The following is a 16,577-nucleotide window of genomic DNA, read 5'->3' as shown; positions in this document are numbered from 1 at the left end:
GGACACAATTTCTCATTTAATGTTTTTCTTCATTTCTTTATTTACTGCATGTTCTACATTGTAGATTAAAAATGTACGATATTTAAATGTTACATTTATTTCTTGAACTATACTGGGGTGTCTAGTCTCTCTGTAAATAAAAAAAATATCTATATTGGCATTGGCTGCTATATATATGTGTGATATCGGCATCTGCCCAGAGTGATGCCTCAACACCAGGAGGGTGAAGATGAGCACATTCCTTCCTCTGATACATGTAAAATCAGCCACTGCTTCTTTTTGGACTGCTGATGATGCAGAATTGCCGAGTAGCATCACAGCGTACTCGGAGGAAAGTGCAGAGACACGATTCTGATACATCAGCTCACAGACGCCTTGTGCTGATCGACATCATCCTTTGACATCACCAAGAGAGAGCAAGACCAATTGTGCTCTCTCAGGGCTCCAGTAGCCAATGGCAAGCTGCATGAACATGATTCTAACTGGTGATCGCCTGATCATAGTGGCAGCACCTTAGCCTGCTGGACCACTCGGACCCCCCCGATCCCACTGTTATAATTGCAACTTTTATTCCGAATGTACCTCTATAATATGTAAATTATGTCCTCCATATTATGCCAGATAATTCCTAAAATTTTACTTTGCTTACAGTATTTCAAAAAATACAATACTTTATTATATGCTGATATATACCAATACACAGCCCTAACCAGACCATGACTTTTGTGCACTTTTACCCCCAAAATAAAGCAGTTATTAGCTTCCTTCACTTGCTTCAATTAACAATGTAGTTAGTCATGAACGTACCTTTCTTGGCTGGTCTGAGGCAGGAGTCTGACCCGGGGCTGGTGCTGCCATTGGACAGATCGGATTTGGGCCCGGCCGTCTGGGAGGCCAGACTTGCCTCCTTTTTCACCTCCTTCTTAATCTCCTATGAGAGACAGAAAAAAGACAAGCATCTTTTAGCAGCCAGCAGGGGGAGCAAGGGTCCACTATCTCCTCGTGAATGAAATAGACAGATAGTGAGAGCAAAAGGGAGGGTAGGAGAGAGTGGGTGAGAAAGTAAGAGACTGAGTGAATGAGCAAGAGAAAGAGAGAGAGAGAGTTAGACCTCCAAGCAGCAGAGCGGAGCTGGACTCATTTCCTGGATGCAGCGACTCAGAGGAGTAGTCAACCACACACACACACACACACACACACACACACACACACAGAGAAGCCCTAAGCGCTTCTCCATCTGTGTCTCACAAAAGGCCCCTCGTTCTCTGCTTCTCTTTCTCCTTCCTTCTTGATGCAATGGTGAGGTGTATGCAGGCCATTAAAATCCTTAAAGTGATAGTTCAGTGAAGGGTCTTCATTTGCAGAGAAAAGATATGTAATGCCAGTTTAGTTTATTTTACCTTTTACACTACACAACTTCCTGCCCCTTATTTGGGGATCCTGGAGTCATTTTGGCTTGTTTCCTACACAGCTGATCAGTGACACAGGGTCATTAAGTACATGATCTTTCACCAGGAGGAACCCACGGCGTGACAAACTACTTTCATAAAAAGTGAAAACTAATCCACTGTTGTGCACAGCACATTTCTGCTTCTTCTTCCTTAAAAATGGATGTTCTTAAGATACAAACTCTTAAGATGCAAGAAGTTTGGGTGCTCATTTGCAGCAAAAACACAGTGAAGACCAAGAATCAAGAAATCTAGGGGTGAAAAAAAATACAAGAAGACGTGTATAACTTCTCTCTCAGATTTCTCCTCACCTTTTGTCCTGTGCTCTCACTGGCTGCAGAAGTTGCAGACAGGTCCAGACATTTGCTGGGGCTTTGATCGGCAATGACTGATATGATCATTTGCAATTGCACATTGCTGAGTAAACATAGATTTGACTCCTATCTGGACTCAACAATAGGGATAAAACTCCTCCCAGTAGATGCAACAAGCTAATTTGCATATTCTGTTCTATACAGCATTCAGATTTAAGTCTATCTAACATGAAGTGGCCAGATGCAAACATTTGCTGGAATGATGGTGATCCATCCATTACCTTTGGGAGGAGTTGAGGATGAGGTAGGGTGGGGATCATCCAACATCCTGACCTGTAGGCATCAGGCAAACTAAACCACAGAAAGTATGCCAGCTTGTAATAATGAAGGTGCATTTCATTGAAGTATGCAGAGGCCTTAATGCTCTTGCTGCTAAATGTAATCAAATCCTCACAGCAATGTTAAAAAAGTGGTACAAAGCCTTTTAATAAAAAATAGGATAAACTGTTTTTAAACCTAACCTCAACTTTAACCCTGAATTTCAGAAGAAACAATAAATGAGCAGGTGACCCAATATGTCCGGTAATGGGGTATATTTTAATGACCTCTGCTCTGACAAAAAGAAATCCAGGCTGAAACACTCCTTATAACTTTAGTGTGAATGGGTTGTGAGATAAACGTGCAGTTTTTTTTTTTTTTTTTTACATTTTCATAGTCCTTCTGTCACTTTCATAAACAAACCTTGTATCTCTAAACTTGTATCATTAGCCTATAGTAAAACATTTTTTGATGCATTTATATAATTCACTAATCAGGTAATGTTGACACAATGTATGGAACAACTGCCAGATAAAAAAAATGTCAAAAAGTGACATAACAAAAACTGCTCTAATAGTTTATTGCGTGTTTATTCATGGACTGGGCTGTGGAGTGAACAGTAAGCTTTAGAACAGAGGTCACTAATAGGTGGAACACGGTCTGGGTCCGGACATAGACGTTGTCCAATGCGGACCCAAACCATTAAACTGCTGAGAAGGATTTAATTCTGACCGTGTTCATTTAAAGTGGCGGAACTTTTCTTGTCTTTACGGTTTACGTGCTTTGTGGCGCAGTAAACTCACAGCTGTAAGATCACCAAACGCTCTCCTCTGCCAATCAGATCTGTTCATATTCGGAGCGTAGAACACACACAGGCGAAGCACGCAGTGAGAAGCAGCAGTCGGAGAATAAAGAGAGAAAGGCTGATTCAGACGGTGCGCACCAGAAAAAGAAATAGATAAATACATTTATAAAACATACTAACAGTAATGTAACCGAGTGGTGTTACTTGGAGGAATTGAAGAGAAACAACCGAGACAATAGTGCAAAATAGTCCACTTTACCCCACCTACTCAGAACTCCTCAGCAAGAAAAAAAACCCTCTCCTCCCAAAACAACCCTACCTCAAAATTAAGGCAGCCCCCCGGGGACAAAAAGCATTGGCAACTCCCCCCATCAGTTTTTTTTCCCTGAAACATAATAAAGTCTGATACAGTAATAATATTAAATAAAATAAAACTGCTGTTTTTAAAAAAAAGCTGATATTTTGGCCAAGTTCAGCCAACATTTCTCCATATATTGTACGATTTGTCATTCATGTAACTATTATGACAGGCAGGCCTTAATCTAATATGAATAAAATAAAATAGAATAAATATAGTATTTTGAAACAACGTTAACATACAGATTTACATTAGTAAACTCGATAAGTTAAATTATTGAGGGTGTTTTCATTTATTGTATGATAAGTTGATTATGTAATTATTGTGACGGGCCTACTTAAAAAAATACATATTGTTGAAATATTCTGAATAGTATTTGTAATTTGTTTTGTCTTTCAGTTGTTGATGATGATATAAAACACTGACAGAAGTACTAGGCTTCTTCAGTAAACAGGATATAATATTGAATCATAACACAAGTTATAAATTGCGACGGTCTGGACCTTGGCCTGATAAAATTTTCTCTAACTGGACCGTACTGAATTCTAATTAAATACCCCTGTTCTAGAACATAAACATACCTCTCTTAACTCTTAACTCTTCAATGCCAGCCCTTTAAATAGACTGAAACTAACTTACATAGGGGCTTCTGACACTGCGTCATGTACTGTTTTCTATAAACATAGAGCCATCAGCCTGCCTATGCCTCATCTACACTGTTATAGCAACATTAGAATGTTCATGTTCTCTAACATAGCTGCTGTTACCTTTGTACATTTTCCGTCATGCTCTCTCTGTCTCTCCGCCCACTCTTCACTCTTTATGTACATGTCTCTTGCTCCCTTCTCCTCCGACTGGCAGAGCAGCTAATTGAGGCGAGCGGCAGCAGCCACTGTGTGTGCTCCACCTGATGTATCATTAATGCAGAACATGCAGCTTCTTACTCTAGAGGTAGGCAGCACCTCAACTGAGAGAAAGCCCATCTTTAATAACCAGCAACTCACACACATACTTGCACACGCACACACACAGGCAGCACTACACTGTAATGCCAACATGTGAAAAGATGGTAGGCAGTTGCTTTCATAAGGGAACTGTCCTGATTTCTGGCCACTATTTAGGTTACAGCAGGAAAGCAAAGAAAACAGGGTGGACAGGGCCAAAATACAATAACACTATTAAATAATGTAGTTTGTAATGTAGAAAAAAGTTATACAATGTATGAAATACTACTAAGACATATTTGTTTAGATGCCATTACCTTATAAATGTGGCTCATAACCGCCAGTGAAATAACAAAATAAGTAGACAGACTAATGAACCAATAAACTGATCCACATAGTCACTTCTTCCATCTTGAGCATCAGAGTTTTATTTGGATCAAGCCAAACCACATAAAAATGCATGTGTAAACATGCCGATAAGGCATTTAAAACAGATTCAAGTCTGATAACTCAGAAGGTGATCTGAGACACATTTGAGCCACATTATAACAGTGTAAACCAATCTGTCCCTCCAATACACATACAGCCAACACTCCTACCAATTCAAACTTCAAAACTCTACCCAAACTTCTACTGGTACAACCAAAATTCCTACTAGCACAACCCAAACTCCTACCAGTACAACCCGAATTTCTACTGGTACAACCCAAACTCCTACCAGTACAACCCAAACTCCTACCAGTACAACCCGAATTTCTACTGGTACAACCCAAACTCCTACCAGTACAGCCCACACTCCTACCAGTACAACACGACCTCCTCCCAGTACAGCCCAAACTCCTACCAGTACAACCCAAACTCCTACCAGTACAACCCAAACTCCTACCAACTCCAACTTACACCAGTACAACCCAAACTCCTACCAGTACAACCCAAACTCCTACCCGTACAACCCAACTTCCTACCAGTACAACCCAAACTCCTACCAGTACAACCCGAATTTCTACTGGTACAACCCAAACTCCTACCAGTACAGCCCACACTCCTACCAGTACAACACAAACTCCTCCCAGTACAGCCCAAACTCCCAATACAGCCCAAACTCCTACCAGTACAACCCAAACTCCTACCAGTACAACCCAAACTCCTACCAACTCCAACTTACACCAGTACAACCCAAACTCCTACCAGTACAACCCAAACTCCTACCAACTCCAACTTACACCAGTACAACCCAAACTCCTACCAGTACAACCCAAACTCCTACCAACTCCAACTTCCACCAGTACAACCCAAACTCCTACCAGTACAACCCATCTCCTACCAGTACAACTCAAATTCCTACCAGTACAACCCAACTTACTACCAGTACAACCCAAACTCCTACCAGTACAACTCAAATTCCTACCAGTACAACCCAAACTCCTCTCAACTCAAACTTCTCCCAACTCCAACTTCCACCAGTACAACCCAAACTCCTACCAGTACAACCCATCTCCTACCAGTACAACTCAAATTCCTACCAGTACAACCCAACTTCCTACCAGTACAACCCAAACTCCAACCAGTACAACCCAACTTCCTACCAGTACAACCCAAACTCCTACCAGTACAACCCAAACTCCTACCAGTACAACTAAAATTTCTACCAGTACAACTAAAATTTCTACCAGTACAACCCAAACTCCTCTCAACTCAAACTTCCACAATACAACCCAAATACTTCCCAACTCCAACTTCCACCAGTACAACCCAAACTTCTCCCAGTACAACACAAACTCCTCTCAGTACGAACAAGACACTTATAATGAATAACACACAACAAGCAAATTGGCATATTCCATCACACACCAATCAGATTCCATTCTTACTAACCGAAGACACATTTGGCTACCAAGTGCAAATACATGGCTAAAATCATGATGTATCAGGATATAATCCAGATACTAGTCACATAAAGTGATCAAGTATAAATGAGGTCTGAATAACTGATGAACTGCTAAACCGCCTAATCAATAATTAACTAAATAATGAGCTGATTAACTGATTCTGGCATCCCTAAGTCCCAGTGCTGCTTTGGAAATGTGCAGCTTTGCAGCAATTACACTCCAGTATCATGCTACTAATGGTCCTGCAGTCCTCATTTGTGCATAGAGTGTCCCATTTATTATTCTGGCCTTCAAAGGGTGTGGGTTTAGAAGCTCAAAACCGGATTCAGAAGCAGTTTCTTATCAAAAATTATTTTTTAATACAGTCTAGGATCAATGATAGTGGAGGGGACAGTGCCTGGTTAATGGTGGAGAGGATTATAATTGGGTGTGAGCTAATGTGCTTGGGAACATGCACACACCGTAACTCTACTGGTCGCAAATGTATATTAAAGGAGTGGAAAGACACTCACTTTAAAGTGTTCAAATTTAGTTCTAAAAAGAAGTACAACTGGAATTCACATCAGTCATAATTCAGACAATATATTGAAATTGTAATTTAATATATACCTGGATATACAGTGTAAAAAATAAACAGTGTAACACGGCACTCTCACAGCTTTATAAAACATGCAACAGGGCTGCACAATAAATCAGTTTCAGGATCGTCATCTCAATGTAGGCATGCACAATATTCACATCGCAGGGTGAGCAATGTCATGTAGAGCAAACTTGATTAAATTTTGATTTAGTTAAACTTTTTTGTCTCTTTTCAAGCTGTTGATAGTGGAATATGGAGCTACACTAGGGTTTATTTCCTCCATTAAAGCTCTCAATTAAACTCAGCTATTACAATATTCTTTTTATTCCTTAATGTAAACAGCATCAACACTATCCTGAGATACTGTAATACAATAAAACTACCCTGAGATATTATAATACAGTAAAAAAGGATCTAATCTGCCAGGTGTAAATCACACACTACAGTTTACCTGTTTTAAAAAATGTAATCATGATTTTATCTATGGTTTAGCCACAGAAAATTGTTGTGATTAATACAAATTTTTTTTTTATAAGGCACCAAAAATATCTAAATGTTTTTGACTGTTTCATTAACTTTTAAATACCCATTATCAAAAGCTTAGTCTTAAGGAAATGAATAGTGTAATTAATAGTGAATAATCACAGAATTCTATTGTGATTAGATTATTTTTTTAATCAACTGACACCACTAATTGAAATACATAACAACAAAATAGTAAAATGTCAGATATCTTGGTGCCCTATCATTTAGTTCTACTTCCGTTAAATAAATACAACCATATTATATTTCTAAAATAACAGCCATAGATTTTTGATACCTACATTTTTTATATACTAATAACATTGTATATCCATAATTTACAGTTTATTACAGCATTATACAGTACAAAATGTCAGACTTTAGAATAAAACACTGATTTACCTGATTCATCCAGGTAGCTCCAAGCAAACACTCTAGTCTTAAGCTATTAGAGTAGTTATGACCCAGCTGACGATAGTTTTGGAGAATCCTAGAGTCCATGACCAACAACTCAAGATGATTAAAAAGTAAAACAATAAGTCTGATAATCTACCCATAACAGTAGGATAGTCAGCATACTGTAATGTATAGGCTAACTGAACAATGTAAGCTTTTCCCATCTGAACAAAAAGTGAGCTGTTGGCTTTACATGAGAGTTCACCAAACAACACTAACAAAAAGAACAGCTTAGCTCAGCTAGTTTTTGAGTATGAAACATGAGCAGGCTTATTTTCTCTGGGTTAAGCAGATTCTCTGTGGTGTTTCCACGTTACTTGCTGTGCTGAATGAGGTTATTGGAGAAAGGTGCTGTGATACACATTAGTTCAAATAACGTGAAACCTTTCCTATTCATGCACTAAAAAGGCACTCACCAACCAGAGAGTGCTCCATGGTACTATCATCAGTTAAGTCCTCATTAAATAATTTCAATAATTTATTTCTAAATGTATCCAATTTTCTACCCAATTTGGAAGGCCAATTACCCAATCCTAGTTCACATGAAATTCGCCTTATTATTATTAATGACTCCAACACTAGGGGGTAAAGTACATGCCTCAGATACCCAAAAAAAAAAAAAAAACTGAACATGGCTAAATGTGCTTTTTGGAGGTCTCTGAAAATAATTTATATCTGTTTTGCATATCAGAGCAGCCTCAGCAGCTTAAAGCATGTGAAATGCTCTTTGCCACTAAAAAACATCGAAAAAGAACTTAAAAACTGCTGCCAGGTTTAATAAGCTTAGCAGCTGCTACATTAGCAATAAATAAAATAAAAATCTCATGTGTATAAAATTCTATAATACTACTTTAGCACCCACATGCTTCTTTGTGTATCCCTTAGCTTGTCCAAAAAAATGTGTCTTTCAGGGTGGGTAATTTTCCAACTGTATGCTGAGTGCAAGAGAAAGAAATATAATTTTTCCATAATGTTACTTTAACTTTATGGCTTTTGAAAATCAGATCATTATTTACACACTTAGCTATTTACATTTCAAAAGAACATTTTTCAACAAATACATTTTCATTACTTTTTTATGACTTTTCCTTGCCTTCGCAGCAAATTTTCATGACCATACACTTTTTAAAACATCAGTACAGACATGGCAAAAACAAAAATCTTAAAATCCATGTCAAAATGGTTATAGTAGGTCTATATCTGAGCTAAAATGAATTAAAAACACTTTGAATTGTAATGTTTTACTAGCTGAATAACATTTTTTTGCATATTTTGCACACCTTTGCTTTATATGTGTCTGAATAAAGCCAGACAGCATTAAATCAGCATTTTTCTCTTACTGTGTGAATTTACAGTTTTAGTTGAAGCTAAAACTCAGTCTAAATAGGACCCACATAGACAGCTAGCTAATGCCAAGATATGTGACGGATTTACCCAAACATTTCATTATTTTTCAAAACCAAAACGTTTTAATCAAAAAATAAAAACAATTTTTTTATTAATTTCCATAACGTTTCCAAAACTTTGGGTATTTTTATTTTTCCAAAATGTATCCAGGCCTGGAAATTGCTATTTTCAAACTCAATGACTTTTCCAGGTTTTTTATGAACGTACAGACCCTGTGCAATGATTTGACCCAAATGCACACTTCTAAACACAGTGCCCTCGATGATTATTGTGTGGTGCACCCTGAAAAACCTACACAGGCACACACCCACAGAGACTAGGCACTGTATTCACATTTGTTCATGATTAATGAGTGGGAGATCAGAGGGCAGCTAGCACAGTGACTCTGACCTTCTGCAGGACACACAATAGAAGCAGTGAAAAGAAAGTTCTGAACCAGAATCTCACATCCGTTTATTTCCTGACACCAAGCAGGTTTTTAAACATTTTTTATGGATTTTTATCTCTTATGTTAAGCACAAATATCACTAATACGTAAAATCAAGCAGGAAAACAGCAGACAGCTGTCCGATAATCACAAACATCAAGTAAACAAGTCCATCTGCTTCTCATTTCTGACACGAGAAATGAATGAATCATCATTGCGGCTTTACACACTGACTGAATCCTAAATCAGAACCAAAACCTTTATTTTGTATTATTATATTTAATGGCTGACACACCGGGTGCTCATGCCAGTTTCCATCCTACTGTGCTTGCAGAACTGCAGCCAGAGGCTTTAAAACATTCAGGACTGCTGGGTGTGTGGAAGTGCACGTTTAGTAAAGCATGAATCAGAGATAAGCCAGAGTGCCCTTTCTCATGTATACTTCATCACCAACAGAGGAGCACATACAACAAGACACTGCTTACATCACTGTTACATAATAATCACTCCACTCATCCAGCTCATGTTCACTCTTCTCTACGTACACTATATATGCTATATATGTATAAGTGTTGGGACACTTACTCATTTATGATTTCTTCCAAAATATAAAAAATAAATAAAAAATAGTTTATTCTGCTCCTTTAGTTGGAGTATATGTTTCTATTGTATTGGAAAGACTAGATTTTGGACCATTGTTGAGATGATTTGATTGCATTCAGCAACAAGAGTTTTATTGACGTCAGGATGTCATATGATAACAACCTTAACTACTACTGAGCACCCACCATTATTTCAGAAAAAACACATTTTCATTGCTCCACAGATAAATGCTGAGGGGCTTTAACCCCTCTAGCCCACACCTAGCATTGGACATTGTATTGACAGCACTGTTTAATGTATATACATACTCAAACAGCATATAACTTACGAATGTTAAAAAGGGTTTGTGTGAACACACCCAATCACTTCTACCCCACAAGTGACATTTAAAACGCCCAGTACTCATGGGGAAAATCACAATAGAAATAACAGTGTCAGTAAACAAGATCTACTGTTATCTGTTAATAAAACCTACTGTTATTTCACCAGTGGATTCAATTCTGATTCAAAGGGTCCCAATTTCATTCTATTTCCAATTCAATATTGTTCATTAGGAATGTTTCAGTTATGATTGCTGGTTTTGTTCAGATATTAAACACATTTTCAGAGAACTAATGGTTCAATTGTCCAAGAAACACTTAAAACTGCCATTATTAAAAATACTATTGTTTACACAAAGAATTAATCCAATACATGAAAAATAACAAAAATAAGATGTGAAAGAATTTTAATAAAATGTATCATTTGATAACCCACACAAGATGAAGACACCCACACACTCTAACACGCATACACCACTATTGTAAGAAAAGCAAAGGAGAATGAAAGGAGTGACTAAAAGCCCGAGCGCAATAAAAAAGTGTCTGAGAGTCAACCCTGAGAAATAGATCAGAGAGCATCTCTCCTGATAGAAATGCTTAGAGACATTCCTCTCTGAATGGAGGAGTGGCCTTCAATGCCTGCAGAGCACAGTTACACAACATACATTCACACACAAATACACACACCATTACAACAAGCCACAAATTACACAACTCTACAAGACTAGAAAATAAAAGTAGTAGCTCAGCCTACAGAATGGCCACACCGTGAGCGCACACACTCTTCACAGGGAGGTGCTATGTGCGATGTGGAGCAAGGTCAACCTGTAACCTTTCACTGTGGTTACCACAGAAATCATATTTCAACAGCAAAAACAGGCTGTGGACAGTTTGCAGATATACTAAATTCAACTATTCCAGTGTACAGTCTGTTGGATGAGTCATCTGTAAGTTCAGCATGGTTCACTAGGCCCGTGCAATTCAGCATGACCTCAGTTCAGGTCAGCACTGACTGGACACACTGACCACATTTCAAAAGAGAAAAGAAAACTGATTCCCTCACATTAAACAAGCACACCATTAAAACTGAAATTTACTGCACTTATTAGTTTTAATCAGAAATGCCAGATGAAGGTTAGCAATTTGTGCAAAACTTCTCATAAAAATCTGATAATGAAGAACATCATAACACCAAAAAAATGCACTTCCAAACATTCACATGTCACTATTTACCTTTTTATTTACTAAAAATACAGGGTTCATCTATAAAAAGAAAGACATTATGGGTACTGCAGTCCTTAATGTTGTTGTCTTGTTAAATGTAGTGCCTGCAGCAAAGTTTCACTTTCTATTTTTTTGTTAAAAGGGAGCCATATGTAGTAAATACCAGGGACACCACCGAAAAATGAAAAATAAAGGATAAAAATACAACAACCTGAGGAATGATTATGGTCCAGAGGCAGAGATCAGAAAATGTAAACTGCAATCTTTAATGTTGTGCCATTCTCCCGCAGGCAACACCTGCATCAGGTTTAATACACATTTAAATTACCATATTTTTCGGACTATAAGGCGCACTTAAAAACTTTTAATTTTCACAAAAATTGACAGTGCGTCTTATAATACGGTGCGCCTTTTGTATGGATTTTACCCGTCAGGTTGTAAGGAGCAGTAAACACACACTCCGTGCAGCGTTATAGAGAGTTTCAGTGCTATACAGGGTCCAGAGCCGTGCAGCTCCGAGGCTGGAGCAGCAATAGCATTAGCTAGATGCTAACCGCTAAGCTAGCTAGCTTATTCACTGTTCAGAGATCAGTATTATCTAAATTTTACTCGTCAGGTTGTAAGGAGCAGTAAACACACACTCCGTGCAGCGTTATACAGAGTTTCAGTGCTATACAGAGTCCAGAGCCGTGCAGCTCCGAGGCTGGAGCAGCAAATAGCATTAGCTAGCTTATTCACTGTTCAGAGATCAGTATTATCTAAATTATCTAAAGTAAACACACACTCCGTGCAGAGCCGTGCAGCTCCGTGGCTGGAGCAGCAATAGCATTAGCTAGATGCTAACCGCTAAGCTAGCTAACTTTTTCACTGTTCAGAGATCAGTATTTTCTAAATTTAGTACTTTTAATACTGCTGGAGCAGTATTATTAGAGTTAGATGCTAATCGCTAAGCGTTCACCGTTCAGAGGTGAGTTATCGGCCTGTAAGTCTGTGCTGCTTTGCCTGGCTAGCATTAGCTAGATGCTAAGCACTAACTCTCTCAGAGGTGAGTTTTATCAGCCTGTAATCTGCTTGTTTACCGTGTTAAAACAAGCAACGGGGGGCGAATCGCTAGCTAATATCTCACTGTCTTACCAGAACACGCAGGATTACTCAGTGTAACGCTGTCGTTTAAGTTTGGGTTAACTTTACTAGTTTAGGGGACTAGCTAGCGTGCTAGCCGATAGCTATTCTAACGCTGGTGCAGCAAGCCTTAGTGGAAATCTGGAAATCTAAGCTTACTGTAAATAAACTGAAGCACTTTACTCACCCAAATAAACAGTTTTCAGGAGAGGAATCTGTGTAGATTAATATCCAGCACTCGTTTGACTTTGAAAGAGCTAGATTTGTATACTGAGACGCTCCACCGGCAAGACACCCCCCCCCCCCCGCCATGGCGCCACCCCTGTTCACTTTGATATAAGCACCCTTTCTAGTGTCACTTAATGCGCCTTATAATGCGATGCGGCCTATGTATGGAAAAATACCAGAAAATAGGCGTTCTTTGATGGTGCGTCTTATAATACGGTGCGCCTTATAGTCCGAAAAATTCGGTATGAGGCTTTCATTACAACAACAGCAGCAGCAAGCTAAATAAATAAAAGTTTAAATAAGGTTTCAAACAGTGCTCCACATGTGGCGTTTACAAAAAAAGAGACAAAACAACTTAGATTTCTTGTAGTGTAAAAGGTGGCTCAGGATTTTGTTATAGGAAAGGTTCGTTTTTTCAGCTAATTTTGTCCAAAGTTGTGTTTTTTTACTAAACTTGACTCTTTCTTCTCTGACTAAATTAAGCAAACACCAATGCTGCTATCCAGCACATAGGAGCCTTCGAAGCAGCTAAAAGCTAAAGCTAGGCTGACTGAATTAAAGAAACACCAATGCTGCTATCCAGCACATAGGAGCCTTCGAAGCAGCTAAAAGCTAAAGCTAGGCTGACTGAATTAAAGAAACACCAATGCTGTTACCCAGCACACTGGAGCCTTTATAGCAGCTAAAAGCTAACATTAACAAATCAATCAGGAACCACTGCTGTTATCTAGCACACTAGAGCTTTTTGAGCAGCTAAAAGCTAATGCTAGGCTGACTGAATTAAGCAAAGACCAATGCTGTTATCCAGCACACAGGAGCTTTTAGAGCAGCTAAAACCTAAAGCTAGGCTGACTGAATTAAGCAAAGACCAATGCTGTTATCCAGCACACAGGAGCTTTTAGAGCAGCTAAAAGCTAATGCTAGGCTGACTGAATTAAGCAAAGACCAATGCTGTTATCCAGCACACAGGAGCTTTTAGAGCAGCTAAAACCTAAAGCTAGGCTGACTGAATTAAGCAAAGACCAATGCTGTTATCCAGCACACAGGAGCTTTTAGAGCAGCTAAAAGCTAATGCTAGGCTGGCTGAATTAAGCAAAGACCAATGCTGTTATCCAGCACACAGGAGCTTTTAGAGCAGCTAAAAGCTAAAGTTAGGCTGGCTGAATTAAGCGAAGACCAATGCTGTTATCCAGCACACAGGAGCTTTTAGAGCAGCTAAAAGCTAAAGCTAGGCTGGCTGAATTAAGCAAAGACCAATGCTGTTATCCAGCACACAGGAGCTTTTAGAGCAGCTAAAAGCTAACACTAACGACTGAATCAGAGACCACTGCTGCTACCTAGCACACTGGAGTTTTGAAAGACATGAAAGCTAATGCTGCACTGACTAAAGAAAGGACAGATACAGATATGTGACACACTGGAGCTTATTTTTATATTGAACGTTAAAAAATAACTCCAACTGAAAATACGGTGAACTTGTGAATGGGTAAAGGGGAAGTGGAAGCATATGTGAGCAAATGCATAAGAGAGGTAAGACAAAAGAGAGAGAAGCAATGCTGACAGAAGCTTAGCGACAAGATAGCTGTAACAGGGTTTTCAGCCCCTGGCAGTCGAGAAATGCTAAAGAGATTAAGCTAGATGAGCTGGAAGAAATGGAGGCCTGAATCATTCATGTTCTCGTCCTCTCTCTATCCTGAATCAGAGGAGCTGGAGGAAATGGAGGACCCGTTTCTGACAATGATTTTACTAACGTCTGGGTAATGTTTCACAAACTTTTACAGATGCTTTCTTTTTTTTATTCTTATTACATTACATTGCATTTGGCAGACGCTTTTGTCCAAAGCGACTTACAATAATGATGTACATATAGTAATAAAAGTTCAAGGTAAAAAAAAAAAAAAAACATTTTTAGATAGGGCCTAAAGGAGGACAAAGGGAAATAGTAGGATTACAGGTATTACTACTGACATTGATCATTAAAATAATTAAGCTGTGTTTTAACCATGTAAACACAACCAAAGCTACTGTAAATGTAATAGTTAATGAGACACATCCGCAAAAAAGCTTAATGCCAAACCATAATCACTCATAATATTCAAGGAAGGCCAGATAAAATCAAATCAAATCACTGTTTTCTCAGAGCATCCTTTCTTGATGAGTATTACTGCAGGTGTTAGCATGAATCAAGGTTTGTGCCAGAGCTGCAATATATAAGAAACATTGCTCTACCAATACATACATTGATGTGACGATTGTTAATGGCCACATTGCAATGGCTTTGCTAAAACAATATATTGTACAACTCTAATTAAAGCACTGTCCAACAAGTTTAATGCCAACTGAATCAATAGAAATGTAGAAAAGTGAACCATTCACATATTTTAAAGATGCATTAAGAGAAGCTCGGTTAAGAAAGTCTTTTTAAAAATATATATTTTTTGTGAAGCTACCATTCCGTAAACACAGCAGTAATGTTACAGTGTACGGTACAATAAATCACAATCCAATGGTATTCTCCACACTGGGATTTACAATGATATCCAAATCACATCAGAACTGAAAGGTAATAGCTTTAAATACAATAAAATACCATTTTTTAAATTTTACTTAATTTGTTAACTTGTAGAAACATAACACTGTAATACTGCAGAGTATTTTTTTAATTCTAATCCAGGTAGATTTAATCCTAATTTACCAGCATCAGCAGGTCTGTACATTAAAAACATCAGATATCAGCTATACTAGAGGTACTAAATCGGACTCACCTTAGATCGGCTTCCACTCATTAAAAAGCTCTGTGTAGTTCTCTATGATGAAGCAGCACTTGTATGCTTCATGGCAAGGTAGTGTAATGACTGCAGGCCCCAGGGGGGCACAAAGAGCAGCTTGTGGGTTGGGGCAAGTGCACACACACTTGCGCGCGCACATACACACACACACACACCTGACACCGAAAGAGGAGGACAGTGATGGAGGAGGCTGTAGGCAGAACCCTGTGTGTTCAGCAGTACAACAGTGTAGGCAACAACAGCAAAAGCAGTATAGCCACAAAGCTTTACACACTGAACGCACCATCAACGTCACTGAGCCACCATGAAGAATCACAACCTTCTCATTTCTCCTCTTGATAAGTGGCAGCTGCAGAACACACTTTAAACACACACTTCCTGCCTGCAGATCAGGCTTCGACAGACCCGCAGTCTAACCACAGACTTTAGCTGCAAAACTTTTGCATAAGCAGCCTACAACACATTCAAACACACACACACACACACACACACACTTATAACACACACATACACACACTTACAGTCAACTCCAATAAATACTGTACCACAGAAACAGTACATACATGCCATAAACATACATACATAAGCATATCAGCTGAAACAAACACACACTTGTGTCCAAAATCTTCCATTCAGTCCGGGGAAGGGAAGGGGGGTGCTGATAGTAATAGTGAAACTTAGTGGCAGAACCAATCAAATGTTCTGATTCAGCTGAAAGGTGATGGGACAAGACAGGCAGTGAAACTTGGTGGCTCAACCATTTAAATCCTCTTGGTCTGGGGGTGATGGACAGACAGATGTTAAAACCTAGTGACAGAACAAA

At 38.8% G+C, this 16,577-nt stretch overlaps 1 protein-coding gene across 4 annotated transcripts in view; it reads right to left on the bottom strand.

The window, feature by feature from the left end:
• Positions 1 to 16,577, bottom strand: part of sh3kbp1 (SH3-domain kinase binding protein 1) — a 115,941-nt gene that overhangs the window by 46,076 nt on the left and 53,288 nt on the right. For 3 of the 4 annotated variants that reach the window (XM_007252320.4, XM_007252321.4, XM_007252319.4), the window contains exon 3: positions 808 to 931. In XM_007252320.4, the coding sequence (XP_007252382.1) occupies positions 808 to 931 (124 nt within the window). Of the gene's footprint in view, positions 1 to 807; positions 932 to 15,730; positions 15,909 to 16,577 lie in introns of those variants that run through there. The other variant, XM_007252322.4, reaches the window with a different exon arrangement.

Source organism: Astyanax mexicanus, chromosome 1, assembly GCF_023375975.1.
Source record: "Astyanax mexicanus isolate ESR-SI-001 chromosome 1, AstMex3_surface, whole genome shotgun sequence".
Classification (NCBI taxonomy): Eukaryota; Metazoa; Chordata; class Actinopteri; order Characiformes; family Acestrorhamphidae; genus Astyanax; species Astyanax mexicanus.
Note: the sequence above shows the minus strand (reverse complement) of the source record. Positions and strands in the feature narration are given on the sequence as shown.